The following is a 20,674-nucleotide window of genomic DNA, read 5'->3' on the forward strand; positions in this document are numbered from 1 at the left end:
GCCAGAATGGCCGCTGCCGCTCTTCTCCTTGCTCTGCTTCGGCCCTCGTCGTCCTTCAACATCACGCTGGCAAAGAGGAAGGTAGGAGGGGCGGCTGGACTTAAATAAGCCCCAAAGCCCCGCCCCTCCACACTGCACATTGCATGCACACAATAGGTGCGACGCGCGATATTGCCCCAAACAAAGATGGAGGCAGCAGCTTTGCCCCCATCTGCAACCATGCCCCACTCGTTAGCTGCGTGGCGAGCGGGGCATCATTTCTTAGAGAAGCAAAGGTAAGCATTTGTAGATATTGAGCTCTTTCATGGTTTGTCTTCAACAAACAATATCAATAAGAAAAAATTGAGGATTTGATTAAATCTAAATCCTGATTATTATCCATTCTGTATATCCAGTCTCTCAATTTATTTTTGATTCCTGGGATGATAAAAATATCCAGTGGGAGGTTTTTAGAGATCAATGACTCTTGGCATAACTTGACCCATCCACGCATCTTCCATTGTTCTCTCAAGCATTGCTTAGGAAGGTGGTCTTCTGTCATATCCAAACCCCTCTTATAATACAGAAGGGCTGCCTTCTGAGCCCTAGCTTTAACCGATACCACACCTGTCTCTGTCCTAAGAAAAGGGGCTGGGGTCCCTGGGGGTACTGCTAATAAGTATCTTAGAAACTTATTTTGGCAGAGCTCCAACTCCTTCAAGTTGTTCTGCCTTATCCCCCAGATCTTGATGCCATATTGGATTTGAGCGGCCACTTTCCTGAGGAACACTTTCAGTGCTGGATTTACCAATCTGCCTCCCCTAGAATAATTTTTTTTTAGAATAGCTCAGATTGTTTTCTGTGCTGTTATTTTAGCATTTTGTAGGTGAATATTCCAAGAATTTTTCTCATCAAAATATATTCCAAGGTACTTAAAGGGGGAAACCTGTTCTATCTTGTTCCCACCTAGACTCCAGTTATTCTGGGGGAGAGGGGTGTCTGCCAAAAGCCGTCACTTTAGATTTAGCATAATTAATTACAAGCTGTTCTATTTGACAATAATCATAATGTTTATTCAAACTTCTCTTCAGCCCAATTTTGTTCGTAGATAACAGTACCAAATCATCTGCATATATTAATATAGCAGTTTTTGATGGAGGGAAATGCTCTGGGCAGTTTAAATCCGTTACCATGTCATTAAATACAAAGATTAAACAGGAGGGGTGCTAGCAAACAGCCTTGTTTAACTCCATACAAATTCTGTCAGTTTTCTGTCTGTGCTGATTCTTACCCTCGTAATTGTATTTGTGTAAAGTTCCCAAATCAGAAACAACAGTCTCTTATCAATATTAGTTCCTGCAAGCTTATCCCACAATCAGTTCCTGCTGATTGAGTCAATCAATAGGAAGTCAATAAAAGCAGCACAAAGCCTCCTAGAAGGACTGCTGGTATATTTATGAATTAAATTCTGTAACACAAAGATCTGGTCTAGTAAGCTATGGCCTTTCCTAAATCCAGCTAGTTCCTGATGAAGAATATTATATTAATCTGCCCAGCCTGTCAACTTCTGGAGGAAGTGACTATAAATCTAATTGCTCAGTAGTTCTGAGGTTCAGATTTATCTCCTTTCTTATAAATTAGAAGTATTATACTCAATTTCCATCCCTCGGGGAAAACCTCTGTGGTATTAATACAGGAAAATATTTTAGCCAAGAGAGGAGCCCACCATTCAGAATTACTCTTACAAACCTCAGGTGGGATCATATCCTCACTAGATGCTTTACCTGCTGCTAGGGCATGAATAAGTTTGCTCACTTCTTGTTCTGTAACTGGGGCCATTCTGGAAGTGCTGCCAGCAAATCCAAATTAGGACTTGGACCGTTAGTACCATTGTTTTTATCACTTCCAAAGATGTTACTGTAGTAAGTATGCTAAGCGTTTGCTGAAATACATGACTCCAATATTGGATTTAATCACTTATCTGATGTTGAGATCATATCCCAAAACTTTCTCTCATTCCTTTCCTGGGCTGCCATCCCTAACTCTTTCCATTGAACCACCATGTATCTTCTTTTTGTCTTTCTGAGAAGGTCCTTATAGGCTAAGCGGCAAAAAGCCGGTACCTCCAGGTCCACTTGCAGCTTCACCTGCCTTACCCTCCTAGTTAATTGAGCAAGATTCTTGCTTGCTTGTCTGCATTCAGTATCATACCACCTTTCTTTATGGGAGGCCATTCTAGACTGGTGAGCTGTTCTTGTTAAGAGCAGCCTTAAAGCATTAGAAATAATCAAAATACCTTTTATTGGTTCTAAATGTCCTTCTACAATATTATGATGCACTTCCAAAAAATAAGAGCTATTCAAATGATCCTGGACTGACTGACAGAGAAAGACCATCTTAATTGTTTCCCACTATTAATTGTTCCCACTGTTATGTCAATGAGTATAGGACACAATAGGGGAACTTGTATAAAAATGGACCAGAGTACAGGTATAGGTGGATGATCACTTTCTGGGCTATCTAAGATGTTATAATTTGCTTTGTAGGACAGTAGTTTAGATAAACAAAAAATATAGTCAATAACACTGCCTGACCTACTATTAAGAAGTGTGAAATATCCATTAGACTTATCCTGCGGACTACCATGAAGGCATATCAGCTGGAAGCAGGACATTAGCTCTGGCCTTCTGCATTAGCTGCTTTATCCTGTGAAAGACAGTCATATGGAAAAACGTCACTACGGTCCAAGTCAAAAACATTTTCCTTTTCATTAGGTCCTGTACCAACACAGGCATTAAAATCTCCACAGACCACTGTACTTGCTTCCAGATACTGTACTTCACAGAGGTTCAAAATGCCTGCCAGTTCTTCCCAAAGTATCTTTGAGCTCACAGTTTTATCAGGTGGAAAATATACATTAAGACAAATTAAAGCGCCCAGCTCACACACACACACACCCCATTTCCTCTTACCAATACTGATAGTATAAAGTTAGATTTGGATTGGTAAATTACCTCAGCCACAACATTGAGTTTCACCGAGACTAATGTGGCCAAGCTTCCCCTAGTTCTCCCTTTCTGATGAAATATTATTGCAGGTAGCAGAAAAGAACTATAAACCCTTGCAGCAAAAAAGTTGATGTATCCAATAACCAAGTTCCTTGGAGACAAAAAAAGAATTTACTAAACTCTTGATCTACACACTTGTTCTGCCACCCAGCAATATTCCATGATATCACAGAAAGGGAAGAGTGTAGCACCATTCTATCTAGTCAGGGGGATTGTCAAAACACACTGGGTATTAAAGGGGGGAACTCAAATTTTCTTCCTGCTTTTCTTAAACCCATGTCCATCTCCTGGGTCTGGGAGATTATTTGATCTTTTACTTGTGTCATATCTAGCTCTATCCAAGTTATAATTAGCTTGGGTACTCCTAACATAATTTCTGGGTGGAATAAAAGTATTATAAGGGGTGGACATAAGAGGTACATCTTCTCTGAGAACAGGGCTGTCCCCATGACTCTGCCATAAAACAGAGATGTTATTTGGATAAATTACATATGAGGGTATGCCTTCCTTAGATATACTGCATTTATGGGGGGGGCTCTTTAAGAGAATGAGCCCTTTTGTGTCGATTGGAGAAATGGCTAGGGACTTTCTTTTGTTGAACAACTTCTTGGTATGAATACATAAATTTAGATCTTTGTCCCAATGTATCCTTACCCCACGTAAAAGACATATTACTATTTTTAAAATAAGAGAAGAGTCCAAAAGGTTTGGCAATGCTCCAAACAAGTGAAAGTCAGTTCAATTATACCCCTTATTCTCCCATGTCCCTGGGGGTACAGATATGTACAAGTCATTTTCCCTACATCCTCCCTTAAGATCCCAGCTGCAGGTAATAGTTCTGATAACGCCTCTGCACCTTTTTTCTGTGAGCCATCCATCTGCTTCAGTGGCCAATTAAATATAGAAATACAGAAATTGGTCTTATCCTGGGGCTCTTTTATCTGCAGAGTCCCTATTAATTCATTATCTGCCTGTTTTGGCTTCTTCCTCAATTCCTCACTCTCACCTTCAAATCCATTCTGCCCCGTAACTTTGTCTAACCTATTGAATTCTATTAGTGAGTCCTCTTGCCACTCATCTAATACAATAAGGTTAGGGTCAGAAAGAGTAAGGTGGGAAAATTCAATAATGTCATCCTGGATTTCTTCCACATCTGCCATGTCTGGCCATATCGTACCCTGTCTTTCCCGGTCCATCAGGAAGCAGGGCTGTGGAGTCGGAGTCGTGGAGTCGGAGTTGGAAGCAATTTTGGGTGGAGTCGGAGTCAGTAGAAATGTACCGACTCCGGCTTCAAAATAAATTTTGATTGACAAATTTTTTAAAATATAAATTCAAAATGTCAAAGAAGCTTCCCATGAAGTCAGCTGTAGTTGAGCATTTCACCATAACTCAAGATGGAAAACATTTTGGACCCAGATGAAGACAAATGCTGTGATGCCAAGATGAGCGCATATTCAGGCAGCGATAAAAATGCTCCTATGAGAGCTTCCAATTTAAAAAGACATTTACAGCCCTTTCCAGGGCTGTGGAGTTGGAAGCAATTTTGGGTGGAGTTGGAGTCGGAGAGTAGAAAAATAGAGGAGTCGGAGTCGAAGGTTTGTCGTACCGACTCCACAGCCCTGTCAGGAAGTCACACATGATCCCCAAGATCCTGGTCATCAATGTGGGAAATATCAACCTGCACCTCTGTTAAGACAAAGTTTTTATCGGCTTCTTGACTAGGCGGTACTGGAGCAGGAGCTGTTGTTAGGATCCCAATCTCTATTAAGCCCACTGTGACCTACATATTGGCCTTAAGACCAGAGAGCTCCTTCCTTAGATTGTCTAGCCTCTGGAATATTCTCTCATTAACTTGGGCTGTGAGAAATCACTGGTCCCTGAGATATTTATATACTTCAGCAAGGGCTACCTGACTTTCCTTTTCTATGCCCTTAACCAGTGAATTGTCCTGCTGTACAGTACCAAAATTATACAAAGATGCGCCAGACAATAAATAAGAATTTCTACATATGAATTCTGGGTCAAGAAATCAATTGCCCATCTGTTCTTGATCACAAATATGTGGAAACTCTCCCAGGTGGGGATCTCTACTATCTTCATCATTCACCGAGGAAATAAAGTTCAGTGAGTCTGCAATAACTGGGGTAGAGTTGTCCTTACTTAAATTTCTTTCATTAAATGTTCCTTCAATTTCGACTTGTAAGAAAACTCACAAAATACTCCAAATTGGAACATGAGAGGGGCCAATCGGTCTCACCTCAGGTTGTAAACTTTAAACTTTAGACTCCTTAATCACAAAACACTAACCAAAATGTTAAAATGCTAAAACCATAAAACCATAAAATAAAAATTTAGAACAATAAAACCAGTAAATTAGGAGGGAGCCATGGAGCTCACAACAAAGCAACCTCCTCTGTCCATAAACTTCTTATTAAAAACTTAAGTATGCATGTCTGAAATGAACAACTAGGTTCAGTAAGCTTTGCATACAGACCACTTGAAGACTTCTTCCAAAGTGCATCCAGGATGCCTGCCTTGCCTTTTTTCTCTTATCATGTAGCATCTTGCTATAGCAATCTACAGCTTTGAGCACAGTTCTCTCCATACACTGGAGCAGGCAGGCAAGGGGCATCCACCACCACCCTGTGCTTTCTTGCTCTCTCTCGCTCTCTCTGTGCCATCCTCCCCTGCACTCGAGCAAACATGTCTTCAGTAAACAGTACTTCCAAGGCATCCAAAGTACTGTTTACTGTGGAGATGCCTGCGCCACCTGGCAAGGAGCATCACTCCAGTTTCGTGTGAGAGTGCTGCCTGCAGCAGCCTCAGTCCAGTACACAAGGAGCCACATTCTGACTATATCAGAATGTGTGCCCCCCATGCCCCCTCCACCCAAAAAAGACTTTGTTAAAAGGAGCTTCTTTCCTGGAGGATTTGTTAACTGAGGTATTAATGTATATATCTCTGAGAAAGAAATACCTACTCTTCCCTAGCACGTTTACCTTGGTAAGCAGGGTGGTGTTTGTTCATCAAAACATGCTGTTCTTTAAGGCCTTCGTAATTATTATACATGCCAAAAGACCATATTTGCATATAAACAGCAAACTGCAGAAAAAAGTTTGGTAAGCAAATAGTCACATTCATTTCACAATAAGAAGTGAAATCAACTCTTTCAACAAAATGATTTGCTGTTAATCTATTCTGATAGCTCATTTGCTCCATGTTAAATATATGCTTAAATATCAGACAGAGAGAAACAAAGTCTATTTAGTTTTTAAAAAATAAATATGAAAGTTGAGTGCTGCTTCAGATATTTGCTCAATTACTTATTCAAATAAAATATGGAAGATTGTGGATGATGAAGCAACTTTTGCTTGAAAACGATTCTGAGTAAATGAGCTTATACGTCTGATATGAGTGACTATAAAAAGCAATGTAATTATGCAATTTTCCTTAGTATTAAATGGATGAGATGACAGTGCAAGTTTAAAAAATGTCAACAGTTTTGTTGCCATGGACTTCACAGTAAATACAAATTGCTAAATATTGTAATTGCTGTGACATTAGAAATTTGTCTGATTCAGAAGTAGGTAAGTTTTATGAACAATGAAGCAGCTTTATTGAGTTTGTTTGTAAAAATGATGGGGCTTGCAAGCCTCCAGCTTCGCATGGTCAGGTTTGGCGGTCCTTATTGGGATAATCTCTGTAAAATAATACACGACAATAATGAATTTAATTCATACTTACCTCCTCTTACTGATTTCTGTACTATTTTTTCTCACTGTTGTATAAGTTATGTTACATTTGTTTTGTATTCTGTTTTATTCAAAACCAATTAAAACCTTATTTTTTAAGAAAGAAATTTGCCTGATAGTTAGGTATGCGAGGAATAGGGAAAGAATTCAAATATCTGTTCCCCTACCCTTGAAGATGCAATATTCACTGATACTTTGCATTTTCGTGTTTTGGGATTGAATGATTATGAAGGTTAGTTTATAAACAGTATTTAGAATAGCAGTTGCATGTTGAAAGCGTTGGAAGTGCTACTTTGTTTTCTTCTCACTTAAGCCTTAATTGCTGAATGAGGAAAATACTTACAAATGCCCATCTGTTGGATGGGTGAATTACATATAACTATTTTTTCATGTATAAGCTTGAATTTTACATTTTTATCTAATGAGGTTAAGTATAAATATGTTTTGCCAAGACAGCATGTATTATTTAGAAATGCCTTTATTTTTTAATATATATCCCATACTAGCTTTCAGAGTTTTCTCTTTCATTGACTAGGAGAGGAAATATCAGTTACAATATGACCAAGCAATGACTATTCTGAAGCCCTTTGCTAGGGACAGGGGAGACTTTTGTTTGATTTGCATTTTAAGCAAACTGAACTAATTCACACCTCCTGGACTAATACACAGATTGGATCATCATTATCTTTCAGATTTTGCCATTCTTCAAATTTTGTGATACATTTCTCAGCTCAAAGTGTCAAATGGCTTTTTAAAATGCGTATTTTGGGATAAAATATGTTTAGAAATGCATACATTGAGATAAAATACATATTAAAATACAAATTTTGTATATACTTTTTAAAAGTTGCAGATTATTCATAAGATTGTTCCACTCCTGCATTTAAACACATATGAAACTGTTACATATTGGAAATAGACTGATCTGTCTATCCCTATCCTTTGCTGTCTCCATGTGTGCAAGTCCTGTGTCCTAAGCAGGTGACTTAACTTGGAAACAACGTGAAATTTGGCTATTATACTTCTAATATGTAGATTTTAATTAAAATTTCATTTTAGTGACCAAAACATTATCCACCATATAACTTTGACATGTGCCTGGAGAAAACATCAAAAATCAATCGCTTCATTTTTACATATAGAACATACAGGATTCAGATAATATTCAGGATAATATTTGCATCCTATGGTCTAAACTGTGGTGGAGGTATAGAAAATAGGTAGACTTACAGCTTGACACATTGAGGGCAAAGTTTCTAACATTGCTTTATCCCTCCATGGGCATTGCAGTTTGGAGCAAGTGACCTGGGCTGTGCCTATGGAATGCAGTGAGTATGAGGCTACAGTCTAGTCTCAAAAAAGAAAATACAGCTGCTTTCTTTATGCCCAGTGGAAAGACAGCAGCTTGGTCTGATAACAGATTATCAGGCTAGGAACAAGCAGTGTGCCTGCAGATTTATAATAATAATAATAATAATAATAATTTAATTTGTGGGTCGCCTATCTGGCCAATGGCCACTCTAGGCGACGTACAATTTAACAACAATACATTACATCATAATAAAATACATCGTAAAATACAATATAACAATAAAACAATAAAACAGTTCCAGTACAGAGTAGTAGGCTATTCGTCGTAAAAATTTAACCCTCCCCGTAAGTCCCAAAGGCCTGTCTGAAGAGCCAGGTCTTCAAAGCTTGGCGGAATACATTCAGGGAAGGGGCATGTCGAAGGTCATACGGGAGGGAGTTCCAGAGAGTGGGGGCCACCACTGAAAATGCCCTCTCTCTTGTCCCCGCCAACCTAGCTGTTTTAGTTGGCGGGATTGAGAGAAGGTCCTGTGTGGCTGATCTTGTTGGGCGGCATGGTTGGTGGCGCTGGAGGCGCTCCATCAGATAAACTGGGCCGAGACCGTATAGGGATTTAAAAGTTAATACCAACACCTTGAATTGGGCCCGGAAAATAACTGGGAGCCAGTGTAGGTCGAACAACACTGGGGTGATGTGTTCCCGGCGGCGACAGTTTGTAAGTCGTCGAGCCGCAGCATTTTGTATAAGTTGTAATTTCCGGACCGTTTTCAAGGGTAACCCCACGTACAGCGCATTACAGTAATCCAACCGAGAGGTGACCAGGGCATGTACCACCAGTGGGAGCTGATGAGCAGGAAGGTAGGGCTGCAGTCTACGAATGAGATGCAATTGATACCAAGCTGCCCGGCTCACTGCCGAAATCTGAGCCTCCATGGACAGCTTGGAATCAAGAACAACCCCAAGGCTGCGGACCTGGTCCTTCAGGGGCAATTTCACCCCGTCGAACACCAGGTCAACATCTCCCAGCCTTCCCTTGTCTCCCACGAGTAGCACCTCAGTCTTATCAGGATTCAACTTCAGCCTGTTCCTGCCCATCCATCCACTCATGGATTCCAGGCACTTGGACATGGTCTCCACAGCAGACTCTGGTGAAGATTTAAACGAGAGATAGAGCTGAGTGTCATCTGCATATTGGTGACATTGCAGGCCAAATCTCCTGATGATTGTCCCCAGCGGCTTCATATAGATATTAAATAGCATGGGAGAGAGGATAGAGCCCTGTGGCACACCACAATTGAGAGGCCAAGGGTCTGAAACCTCCTCCCCCAATGCTACCTGTTGATGCCTGTCGGAAAGAAAGGAATGGAACCACCGTACACCTTACTCTTTCCTTTTCCCTTGTGTGTCCACCTTTGGTGACAATAGATCCTGGTTTGGAGAGAGCCCTTAAAACTACCGTTGCTTGGTTCAGACAACACAGGAAACTGTTGTTTAAGAAACCAGTATACTGTCATTAGAGTTGTGCGTGTGAGGGAAGGTGTGAAAGGGAAGGACAAGGAGTAACTAGACCAACACACAGTTTGTTCCTGAACTGATAAACAATGGTTTATTGGACTGAGATCCCTACATCACAACCGAGCCTCAATCTGCAGTGCTATGTGCACTTTCACTTGGGAAGTAAATTACTTCTGAGTAACTATACATAGGATTAGACTATTGGCTGTATACGATTTTATTGATCTGCTTTTGTCCTGGCATTACTTAAAGACACTAAAACAAATAGCCTTTTGATTTATTTTTTTGAGGGGGATGTAGAAGTTTATGTGTGTTAGCAGCAGTAGTAGAAGAAATGTTTCCTGAAGTGATGTATGTTTTTTCATGCTTCCTTGAACTCAAAATTTTAAAAAAATCTACAATGCCATTTTTGAGGTGTTGATAACAACAACATTATTTTGGTTTCTTTTATAGAGGAGAGATGAAATTATAAGCTTTTCCCAGCATTGGTCACTGTCAATGGTTCTTTCACAATGGCAGTTTTTTTCATTATGTAGCACATTAAATACGTTGGATAGTACTATTTATATCTAATACAGAATTTAGTGAATGTCACAGCTTCTGTGCTTTGTTTACAAAATGGCTGTAGATCATGTAGCTCAGTTGTTGAGGTTGGCATACAGAATTTTTGGAATTTCATTAGCACTGGAATTTCTCAAACAGAAGTGATTTATTTGAAATTTGGTTACAGCAGGCATGGGTCATCTTTTTCAGCCTGAGGGCCACATGCATATAAACTGTCTGGGGGCCCATGCCAGTTGTGTGTGGGGCAGTACTCTCATATATACATACGTATGCATTCATACACATAACACCCCCTCACTTGCCCGCCCACCCCGTCTATTGGGCTTTGGCTTTTTTCAAACATAATTACTGGAGGTAATTACTGGAAGGGTATTCTATCTTCATGGAGACTGCAGCTGGGGAGGGAAGGGTTACCCTTTCCTTCCTCAGCTGCGACCACCTCTCTCTCCCATTGTACAAATTAGACTTGAAAACTGTCTTCCCTTGGCTTCTGCCCCTGCTTCTCTTCCAGTTTTTGCTGCCATTGATTTCTTTTGGTGGGGATGTCCTCTTATGATTTACTAAAAGTTAGTAACATCAACTGCTAGGAATTCTGAAATTTAATATAGTTTGTTTATTACATCATCAGCTCATATTCCTCTTTTTTAAAACATTTATTTTCTGCTTATTGATCTAAAATCAAATAATATTCTCAGTTTGTTACAAAGCCTGTTATTGAACAGTGAACTGTATTCTGTGAGTTCTCATGAAGATTCTTTTTTGGGATACAAAATTTGTCAATCTCATCTGCTTTTTCTTTTGCAGCCAAGGCAGCAGTACATTTTCTGTAAATGCTGCTTATTTACATGTTTAGAAATAAATTGTATTGGTGTTGAATGATTTGTCTTGCTGTGCTGGTTTTCATAGGTAATTAGTTCCGTTACAATTTATTGCCTATATCCAATAACTCACAATTAATTTTTAGGTGTGGTTTTTTTTCTTGGTAGATTCCAGAATGGAAGAACTCTAAGTGAAAGACAAGCTCTGTTTCAGTATGGAGATAACTTCCTTTGAAGGGGAGCCTGATCAAGCTTTGGTGAGTAATTTTTGTACATAATGACTGGCAATGGTTAAAACCTAAACAAAGGGAATTTCCTCAAACATTCATGTAGCCAATCCTACACAGGTCTACTCTGAAATAAAATATATTGAGGTCAGTGGGATTTAATTCCAGGTAAGTGGGAATAGGATTGCAGCTGAGGGATTTTTATGCCCTTTCCTTTTTGCAATAAACATCAACAATCTATCCTACTGGAACAGTGTGGGAAGGAATGCTAGAGGGAAGGAAAAGATTGAGCACAGATCCAAATCACCAGAAGTCCCCCCATCAAAAGGGCTTAAATTTGCACATAATGTAAGCCACAAAAGAGGAGGCATTTTAGTAAAAAGTGTAGACTGGATTATTATTTTTTTCTTGTTAAAGAAGATGATAGTGACCTGAATATCATTTCAAGAGGCAATTGGTAAATAGGAGGAACTGGGCCAACTCTGTTTCAGTCTTTTCAAATAAGAGATGTTGTATGAGCTTTTTTTTTTTTTGGTAAATATACATTTATATGTGAAGAAGCAGGGTCTGAATATCTATTTACATCTCCTAAATTGAAAAACCTAGTGGGGGGGAATATATTCATAGTTAAAATTAGATTTGATGGAACCTAGATATAGCAAAATTGCAAGAGACATGGGGACTAATGTTTAATTCCTGAAAAGAATGATCCTGGATATTAAACAATGTTGCAAAAAATAAAATAAATTATTACTATTAACTTTTTATAAAATTACATTCTACTAGTATTTACTATCTAAACTGAAGCACACATGCAGCCTCTCCCAGGATAATTGTCAGCATTATCAGTCTTCTCATACTGACAAGTTTTGTATTATCTGGTTATCTAATATGAAGATTTCTGGAAAGAGATACTTTGATGTGCTTAAGAATGACAGAATATATTGTCTAACAAATAGTTTTGTATCATAGTTCTGTATAAATCATAACCAGGGCCCTTGACCCTGGTTAAGAATCTTCAGCTGGTGCAAAATGCTGTGGCCAGACTGCTGATGGGGGCACATGGCTGCCAACATGTGACGCCACTCTTAAAACATCTGTAGTGGCTGCCCGTTCACTACCAAGCAAGGGTATTGCATTAATTTACAAAGCCCTGAACAACTAGGTCCAGGGTATCTTAGGGACCACTTGAAACCTTGTATCCCAGCTCAGTCATTGAGACCCTGTGCAGGAGTGGCTTTGGTCATCCCCCGAACTGGCAAGGCTCATTTAACATCAATATGAAAATGAGCCTTCTGTGTCATCGGCCCATTTCTCTGGAATGCTCTGCCAACAAAGATTCAGCAGATGCCTTCTGTTTTACCTTTTAAATGTCTGCTGAAAACCTTTTTGTTTCATCAGGCTTATGCAGGCAATTAAGAAAATGTCTTTTTGCATTATTATTATTATTATTATTACATTTTATTTATACCCCGCCTTTTGGCCAAAGGTCTTCAAGGTGGCTTACAAGGAAAAATAAACATAGGTATAAAAATACAATAAAATACAATAAAAATACAATAATAGCAATACAATTCACAGAAATTAAATTAAATAACAAATAACGTTATCATTATCGGCATCGCCAAAAAAAGAGGTGGTGTTAGTGGGGGCAGCAGCTCCCGAGAGGCAGAAGGGCGACAGGCATTTGTTACAGCGAAGCTGTTTGCTGTTTCAATGTTGTCTTCCTCTCCATGTCCTTGAGCTCACTCAGCTGCTGCTCTCCAGGCTTCTGTTGATGCTGGTGGTCTATGTCGGGGGGTGACTGCGGGAGCTTGGGCTCAAAGACCTGGGCCTTGCCTGGAGCAAGAGAAAGAGAAGGACGTGGCGGTGGCGGCTGTTGTTGAGCAGGAGACACCAGGCTGTTGTTGAGGAGGAGGCCCCCGCACCAGTAGGCCCCGTGCAGGAGGCCTCTGTTTTTACGATATTTTTAATGGTTTTTACTGTACAGGTTTTTTAAAACTTGCTTTGATGTATTTAAATGACATAGCAGTATACAAATATATTTATAAATAAATAAAAGTCCTGTAGGAGTACTACTTTTTTGTGTAGTACTTACATGACTTGGCAGCTTTTTTATAAGAAGCTATAGTGCAGGGGTTGAGTAATTGTAAGGTCAGTACCCTGCCTTAGATTAACATTTCCCACCCAGTGATGTGGAGAAAGCTTGCATACCACAAATACGGAGCCAGAGTCCTGCATCACTCATTTGTCACTGTCTTTTGAACAGTCTTGAAATGTAGCTGCCTATTGCTGCTCTAGAGTCTCCTTGAAGACTCCTGCTTGTACTGCAGCATTTTGATCTCTGTTATCTCCTAAAAAAGAGCAATTGGCCTTGAGCCTAAGATTTTTTTCCTAGCCAAATGAACATTTGAATAAGGGTGGTTGTGGAGCAGAGAACTTTACAGTGGTTCACAACTAGAATACCTACATTTTAAAAAACTTCGTAACAAATTGAATATAAATTGTACTATTATAGACTCTTATCCTGATTCAGCAATAGCAATTTCATGTGGCAACATGGCTGTATGCTACAGATTTGCTGCTGTGAAGATGATGAAATGCTGACATCCACTGATGCACAAGTACCCTATTAAGATTCATGATATAATTGCCTGTCCTGGATAGTTACAGGCACAATTGTTTGTTCTTTTATATCTTTTATATATTTGCAAGTCTTCTTGAGCTGGCTAACAATGTAAGAACCATAACTAACAAATATTTTAGAGATTAAAACAAGTAATGAATTCAGCACTAGTGGCAGAGTTGAACCTTATTAAAAGCGAAAGGAAAAAGCAGTATATTCTAATTTTGTTTAATCATTGTTACCTGTTGCCTTCCACCTCTGAAGACAGTTCTAAATAGTCAGGTTCATGTGGGAACAGGTAGTGTGTCAAATGCTTTTGTCCCAAACCATTTTAGCCCCGATAATTTCAACTGAGCTAGGAAATAAATTTGTTAGCCAATATAGTTCTTTTTGTACTGACAAAATGTTTTCTGTTATTAGCAGGCAGCCTAGCTGCTATATTTGCACTGGTTACTTTTGCAGTGTGCACATAGCCTTCTGCTGTGGTTGTGGATTGCTTGATCAGGATATCCAAATGTGCAACTCTTAAGTGTGGTGATATACTATACAGTATGAAAAATTAGTTCTATCAAGTGGAAGACTATTGTACATCACATGATTTTTGGACAGAACAGCTTTTGATCATCTGTGCAAAACTGCTTTCCCCAAACCCCTTCAAATTTTGAAAGTGGACCTTGTCAGAGTAAAATTTGACTCACTTGCTGATTTTTCAGGGCACAGTAGCCACATATGGACATCACAGTAACCATAGCTTAGTGTGACATGAACAAACCAAGGCAGGCTTCAGCTTTCCATGCTCTCCCCATGGGGCCATGGGGAATTCAGAATTCAGAATCTTTCACTTCCATTTTTGCTTAATCACATTCAGTTTTGTCTGAACCAGTCACTATTAATTATACTTTATTTGAAAAAGCCAATTTAAAATGGTGGTCGACTTTTTTGAAACAAAACACAGCTAAACATTCGGCACAGTTTGTTGGTTCTGACAAAACAAGCTGTGTGCAGTTAAGCAAAAACCTTACCATGGCTAAGCATGATGTCCAAATGTTGCCTTTGTGTGACCATAGTATATACTAAGCATAAAATATTTCTCTTTCTTGTGTTTGTATTGTTTTAGTTAAACTTGCTTATTTGAATCTAGTATATGTTTCTGTATTAATACTGCCAAACTTCTGTGCACAGCTGAACAATGTGTTAAAACTGCTGATTTTAGATGTGTCATCTTGGCTTGGAAGCAATGAGCTGTAATAGTAAAATTATAATAATTCTTATTCCTGATGGGTTTTGATCGCAAACCATTCACTGAGTGCTACTATTTGGACCTTTTGGCTGTCTGATACAGTTGTAAATCTAATTTGAAACCTTGATACAACAAATTCCTCTATGTAGGTTTACTCAGGATAACCCACAAATAATATATACTTACTTGGGCACTTTGCTGGTTTTTTTCCTTTTTCACGTTTAAAAAAGACCTTCTGATGTGATTTAAACCAGCAGTTGCCAGCCTGGTGCCCTCCAGATCTGTTGGACTACAACTCCCATAAGCAGGGCCGGCTCCAGGCATGCGGGGGCCCTTGGGCATCACCCTTGCCCCCCCGGTGGGTGGGTGGGTGTGCGCCCGCGTACATGCGCCCGCGCCCCCTCACGGCCCCCCTACCTATCTAGTCTTTACCATTGCCCTTAATGAAGATAGTGACTGTGGTTTCCCTAAGGGGAATGAAGCCTCCGCCGCCATCTTTGTTGATGGCACACGTGCGTGCTACATGCACACATCTCTGCCATCAACTAAGATGGCGGCAGCGGCTTCAGTACCTTATGGAAGCTGCGTCTGCCATCTTCATTAAGGGCAATGCTAAAAAGCCGGCTGACAGGTAAGTGGGGGGGTGGGGATCGTGGAAGGGGAGCGGAGGGCCCCTCAGGTGCTCCTGTAGCTCTAGGGCCCTCGGGCCAGTGCCCAAGCTGGCTGCCCTTTAGAACCGGCCTGCCCCTAAGCATGGCTGTGCTTGGGTGGGGCTGATGGAACTGAAGTCCAAAACTTCTGAAGGGCACCAGATTGCTGATAGCTGGTTTAAATTGATCCAGTAGCAAACTGTTGTTGGACTTTGTAGGAAATAACAAATAATAGGGTTATACAAGAAGTTGATAATCTAGTAGCTGTAACAGGAAATTGTAGTGGCAGATAAACAGATGTGAAAGCAATTGCCTTCCATCACGTAGTAGTTTGCAAACTTTTGGGATATTGGTTAATAGAAAAACCATAGAAGAGTTCAGCGTTCGGTTCAATTGTCATTCTGAAAATTGGGCTGCTTTGCTTGAGCTATATGAAAAGTAAGATTGAGATAGCACAACCAAATTGGAATATACTTCTAGATTTTTTCAGAACCTACGCTATTCTTGTGATTGAAATGTGTTTTAATTATTTTTAATACTGTATTTTAGATTTTGTAACCTTCTCTGGGAAAGGCAGACAATAAATATAATTAAATAATAATATATTTAAAGCTTCAGTTCAATTTAATGATATTGTGGAAGGACAAAAAAAATCAAAGGCAAATATCTTTGGCTAGGGGAATTATTTCTTCTTTTCTTCACAAATAGATATGGTTGTATTCCTGGCTCACTTGTAATCAATCTGAGATTTAGACAAATGTAACAAGTGAAAGAAATAGCTAAGTCTCCAGTTAGACATGACAGAAGATAACTGTTGAAACCCAGTTCTGGAAGAAGGCATTTTGTTCTACATAATTTGTATTATTTAACTAGTAAACTGATAAATTGTAAAAGTTTGAAAAACTAAATGCTTGCTTATATTCTGCATTAATATGAAATGAGACATTTACATTGTCAACATCAAATAGTAGGCTAGGTTTCTTTTTTTTTTTTTTCAGGCAGTCCAATATACATAGACTTCTGTGTTAGCCTGTTGCTTAGGAGCTCATTGAAAATGATTAGCTATGCAATGCTGAAATATTTACATACTGGACATTATAATAATCTTGAGTGATCAGCTTTTATCTGCTTTACTCAGCTTTCCTCTTTCAGTGCTTCTGTTGCTGGCATTTGTTCAATTGTACAGGCTTGTGGAGGTCTTAGTGCCTAGACTATTCTCTGTTCTATTTCATCATGTAAGTACTGATAATAGTATAGTGGCTGCATTGAAAAACTCATCTGAGTCATTTATGCTTAAGATGCTATTTCTGTCTTCTCCTTTTTCCTTCAGACCATTGCATGAGAGATGACATGTAGTTATAATGATGAGCTTGGAAAGGCTTCATTTAGTCAGTGATCGTGTTGGTTGATTTGTGACAATCTATTGTTTCATGCCATTTTGAGTTGCCATTTTTTAAAAAAAGCTGTAAAATCTTTAAAAAGGCCATTAAAATGTGTAATGTTACTCTCAAATATGTTATGCAAACTTCAAACAGTGCCTCCCTAGCTTTACTAGTGTCTAAAATTTCAAGATTGTGGAAGATACATCTGGTTAAGCTATAGCCAACACAAGGCAAAAGTTCTCTTGTAACCAGTTGATTTTCAGCCTCTTTACCTGCCTTTAACCTGTCTGCAACATGGGCAACATGGATGATTTTTATTTTTATTTTTGACTGTGTACAGATCTTCTCCTTTTCTCAGCAAAAGGTATTGATGTTGCTGCTGTTACCCACTTCAAATTGTGAGTGATCAAGCTGTGGAACATGGGAAGCTGCCTTATACAGAATCAGGTTGGGACCCATCTAGCTCAGGGTAGCCAGTGGTGGTATTCTCCAGATATTGTTGGACTTCAGCTTGCACCATACCTGACCAACAGCTGGTTGGCTACCGCAATCTAGTTCACTATTGTCTGTGCTGATTGACAGTAGCTGTCCAGGGTTCCCTATCTGGAGGAGTTGGGGATTGATCCTGGAACCAAAGCACATGGTCTACCACTGAGCAGTGGCCCTTCCCCTAAAATTTCATTTAAATTGTCACATTTTAATTTCCTTCACTAAAGATAACAGACAGGAAGTATTTTGACTATTTACTAGATTTGAGGTAAGGTTTTGGTTAATACTGTAGCTTGAGCACAATAACTTTTTCATAGGCATGTTAAATACTATACGTTAGCATAAATGTCATAGTGATACGTCTTTATGCATTCATTGCTTCATAGAACATGTAAGTATTCAGCCATGTAACTATTTAGACAATGACCTATTAAGACAGGTACAAGGCAAGTGTAGACTAAAGTAGCAGATTTTTTACTTTTGACAAAAGAACACCCCAAAAGAAAGGTAGTATTTAAAAATCACACATTTCTGATTGCAACATTTTTTTTCTGTCATCACTGAAGCACTGGATAATGATGAACTGCTAGTGACAGGTGTATTTTGCCTTTCCATCTCTACAAGGGCCAAAAGAGATGTGTAATGGTCTGTGCATATTTTAAAATTAACCACAGAAGAGAGACTACTTCCCCTTCCTCTAGACATTTCTGTTCAGAATCCCTCATAAGAGTAAAAAAACAGGCTTTCATCTCTTCTTACCCTTACCCTCCAGCAATTGGTGTAAACGCCCCCATGCGGTACATTTGAGTAAGAGGGTGGGGAGGCTAAACTAGAAAAAGCTGATCAGCTTTTCCTGTGTTTATACTGAGAGCCTCACTGTATAGTTCAAGAAAGGGAGTTGTTAACCTTGCAGAATATTCCCCAATCCTTATTCTCACCTGCTTCTCCAAGCATACTTAGGGACTTGAGCAGGCTATTTTCTTTCCCCCTTGCTCCCTCTTTTTGGCTGACCTTGTTTTGCTTCCAAGCCAATTGACATTCAACTATCTCAGTTTGCTATTGAAAGAAATTATTATACCTAGTTAAAAATCCAGTTTTTCAATATATCTTACAATATTGTATACAGTAGTGTAGTGGCAAATTCAGAAGTGCAAGGTCTCTTCATGATAGTCATTCTGTGCCCCCTCACTCGCTTGTTTGCTGCCTGTCCTCATCACCACACTCCTCGGTCCTTCCCATGCATGCCTTTTTTCACACCAATAGCTGTTCCTAGGAGCCAGTCAGCATGAAAGGGAAGTGTGTTAGCTGCTGAGAAGAGTCTACTTTGTGGCTGACTCACCTCTTTTAACTGATTGACTTTTCCTGCTGATTGGAGCCAAAGAAGTATGATAGAAGACTCTTCTCAGTGGTTAACACACTTTCATGCTGATTGGCTTGTAGGACTTTGGAGTCATTGGACCCTGCTCCCAAGAAAGTGAGGGGTCTAGGACCCCCTGAGGCCCTGGACGACTACACCCCTGATCATATACATCTCTTGAATTGCTTCCATTTTTTAGAGTAAGATTCCATTCTTTCCTCACTGAATTTGATGCAGTATTATACAGCAACATTTAATGAGCTATTGAAGGTAACGGCTTGATTTCCAATTCTGCTGCTACTTGCTATAATTAATATACTGGAAAAAAAGTTTAAATTCATCTCTTGTTCATTTTCAAGTTTCTGATTTGAGTTCTAGCAGACAATTGGAGTTGGCATATTATGTGATAGATAAATGAAAAATAATTTTGAAAAGTATTTGTACTTCTGGAGGAATTTGCCATTCATTAACTGTAGCAAAACTAACAATGGCCTTTGCTAAGCATACTTGCTTCATTTTTTTCTGTTTTGGAGCAGTGGTGTTCTTCAGAAAATTCTGTCATCAGGACTGATGTGCATGTTGTTGTTTTTATTTCAAATTAACACGCTGTTTCCCTTGTTCTTTCCTTGTGTTGTGGCTGCCTCCTATGCTGTGCTCTCCCTCTCCATTTTTGGCCTTACTGCCTTTGTTTGCTGTTCTGCGTACTCAATTGCACGCCACCTCAAGCATCATGATGAAATCAAAGACTGCCAGGGACCCTCAAGTAAGTAAATGATTTCTGCCGCAACATGTGAAGAGCTATATTCTCATGAGGTCAAATTGTGACGTGATTAGCCTCTTCCATTAGACTAATACTAGTGCCAAGCTTTTAAGAATGAACAGATGCAAAGTAACAGGATGGTAGAATAATTTAATCTGTGCGTGTGCACGCACATGCATGTGTATAAGCCTAAGGCTGATGTGACATAAGAAGGTACATAGCAGGTGCCCTGCGGTTTTTGGAAAATTAAATTTAAATCATATGCTGATCTTGAGCACATTTACATGGTTCCAGTGATTAGAGGAGAATTTAGTTCATAGTTACTTTTTTCTAGAGTCTGTTTTAACACCGCAGTGGAAGTTACTAGCCAGCAAAGAGACAGTACAAAAATAAAGGATTTGGGAAGTTGATTATTTTAAAGCACAGCATTGGGTTGTTTTACGTTGACAGTTGGTTGTCAGTAACTGTTCTGTATTTAATTAGTAAATTTAAATAATAAATCAAAAATAGCAAAAGTTCTGTTTGGATTATGTATCAGTATATTATTGGTATTATTGTATTGATATCACTTGATTAAGGGAATCTTAGTCAATTTAACATAAGTTTGCTATAAATCTGCATATGTTTGGATATGAATAAAGCAATAGCTTTGAAGAAAAATGCATTGGCCTTCTTTGCATGAATGGTAGGGCAAACTTATGGATATGCGACTGTGCGGGCTTCCAGAGAATTGCACACAGCTACTTTGCTCCTCCCCAGTCTTCTTTACTCCTGCACTGAGCTCAGCCAACATTTGGCTTAGCATGTCATCCAAACCCAGGTTTGTGCTGAAGTTTTCTCATCAGTACCCATGAGCTTGTAGCCAAGGTTTGTTCTTGGCTACAACACATAGTTCATGAGGAAACAGCTTAATCAAAAGCCCAGGTTGGGGTGACA

At 39.3% G+C, this 20,674-nt stretch overlaps 1 protein-coding gene across 2 annotated transcripts in view; it reads left to right on the top strand.

Moving 5' to 3' along the window:
- The window catches only part of OSBPL8 (oxysterol binding protein like 8), a 181,921-nt gene that overhangs the window by 24,871 nt on the left and 136,376 nt on the right, over positions 1-20,674 (top strand). The window contains exons 2-3 of one of the 2 annotated variants that reach the window (XM_061639701.1): positions 11,176-11,264; positions 19,705-19,741. In XM_061639701.1, coding sequence (XP_061495685.1) covers positions 11,223-11,264; positions 19,705-19,741 — 79 coding nt within the window. In that variant the 5' untranslated portion in view covers positions 11,176-11,222. Of the gene's footprint in view, positions 1-11,175; positions 11,265-19,704; positions 19,742-20,674 lie in introns of those variants that run through there. The other variant, XM_061639704.1, reaches the window with a different exon arrangement.

The sequence above is a fragment of the Rhineura floridana genome, chromosome 8 (genome assembly GCF_030035675.1).
Source record: "Rhineura floridana isolate rRhiFlo1 chromosome 8, rRhiFlo1.hap2, whole genome shotgun sequence".
Lineage (NCBI taxonomy): Eukaryota > Metazoa > Chordata > Lepidosauria > Squamata > Rhineuridae > Rhineura > Rhineura floridana.